The 1,642-nt window shown below is 60.2% G+C and overlaps 1 protein-coding gene across 1 annotated transcript; it reads right to left on the reverse strand.

Annotated features, from left to right (window-relative positions):
• Positions 1–485: 485 nt before the first annotated feature.
• LOC116982275 (gastrula zinc finger protein XlCGF49.1-like) lies at positions 486–1,412 on the reverse strand. Its single transcript, XM_033035550.1, has 2 exons — positions 1,138–1,412; positions 486–969 (listed from the first exon to the last, which is right to left on the reverse strand). Exons 1-2 carry the CDS (start codon positions 1,410–1,412, stop codon positions 615–617), a joined length of 630 nt encoding a protein of 209 aa, XP_032891441.1. The 3' UTR covers positions 486–614.
• Between the last annotated feature and the right edge of the window lie 230 nt (positions 1,413–1,642).

A 1,642-nucleotide genomic window follows, 5' to 3' on the forward strand; every position in this document is an offset into this window, starting at 1 on the left:
TGGGGGAGGAGAGTGAGTGGCGGGAGAGGGGAGGGTGTGGGGAGGGGTGAGAGAGGGGAATGTATATGTGCAGCTTTAAGGGACATTAGTCAGGTAGCATTTGGAGTATTGTAAACAGTTCCGATCACTCCATTACAGGACTGATGTGGAGGCTTTTGGGAAGATGCAGAGATGGTTAACCAGAATGGTTTAAAAATGAGGAACTGCAGATGCTTGTTTACAAAGAAAGGACACAAAATGCTGGAGTAACTCAGTGGGGCAGGCAGCATCTCTGGAGAGAAAGAATGGGTGATGTTTCGGGTCAATGTTTCGGTCTCGACCCGAAACCTGACCCATTCCTTCCAGCATTTTGTGTCGACCTGAACAGCGCCTATCCACGTCGCGGTGTGCCAGCAGGCTGGAGGGGTGGGCAAAGGCCTTGTCACAGAGCGGGCAGGTTAAGGGGCGCTGGCTGGTGTGAACTCGCCGGTGCTGGTGAAGGGACGCTCACCACTGGTGCTGCCACAGGCTGGACATGGCGGGCGTGACCCTTGCCACACTCAGCGCACTCAAAGGGTCTCCCTCTGGTGTGTAACCGCTGGTTCTCTCGCAGCCCCCGTGAGCTCTTGAAATGCTCACCGCAGTGGGAGCAGCTGCTCGCCGACGTGGGCCCGCCGATGCTGCCGCAACACCCTCGAGCTGTCAAACGCCTCACCCCTGTACGGGCAGTCGTAGGGCTGGCCACTGGTGTGCATGCGCTGGTGAGACAGGACGTGGGAGACCATGGCAAAGCGCTCTCCGCAAGCGGGGCAGGTGAAGGGACGGTCGCCGTCGTGCACCTGTTGGTGGGACAGCAGGTGGGTGGAGCGGGTGGCGCCCTTGTCGCACGGGGCACAGGTGAAGGGACGCTCCCCAGTGTGGGTATGCTGGTGCTTCAGCAGGTTGTTGGAGTGGGTGAAGCACTTGCCGCAGTCGCTGCAGGTGTAGGGCCTCTCCCTGGTGTGCAGGTGTCTGTGCCTCTTCAGGTCCTTGGACGACTTGAAGCCCTTGTCACAGTCAGAGCAGGTGAAGGGCCGCTCACCGCTGTGCATCCGCCGTTGCTGCCATAGTCCCGACAACCGGGCAAAGCTCTTGCCGCAGGTGGAGCAGCCATCGGACTTCTCGCCCGTGCGCACGCGCCGGTGCATCTTCAGGTCATTCGTTGTCTTGAAGCTCCTGCCGCAGTCGGAGCAGGTGAAGGGCCTCTTGCGGGTGTGCATGCGGTTGTGCCGCAGCAGGTTCTCATAGCGGTTAAAGCTGTAGCCGCACTTCGAGCAGTCGAAGGGACGTTCTCCTGCGTGAACCCGCCGGTGGGTCTCTAGATGGCTCGGGTGCTGCCAGGCTTTGCCACACATGTCACACTCATAACGCTTCTCCCTGTTGTGCCCCGCCATGTGGTCGTCCACTGAAGCTCAGCCCCTCGAAGGTCAGCCCGCACACCGAGCAGATGGGGGGGGGGGGGGGGGGGGGGGGCTCACCGGCATCCTGGCCGCCCTCAATGGCCGTTCACATCCCTTCTCTCCGTCCACAGCAACGGCTCACACACCCTGGAGGAGGGGAACACAGAGAGTCAACAAGCTGGCAAACTGGACATTACTAACGCGTGAACATTACTGGTGCTTGA

This window comes from Amblyraja radiata, chromosome 16 (assembly GCF_010909765.2).
Source record: "Amblyraja radiata isolate CabotCenter1 chromosome 16, sAmbRad1.1.pri, whole genome shotgun sequence".
NCBI lineage: Eukaryota > Metazoa > Chordata > Chondrichthyes > Rajiformes > Rajidae > Amblyraja > Amblyraja radiata.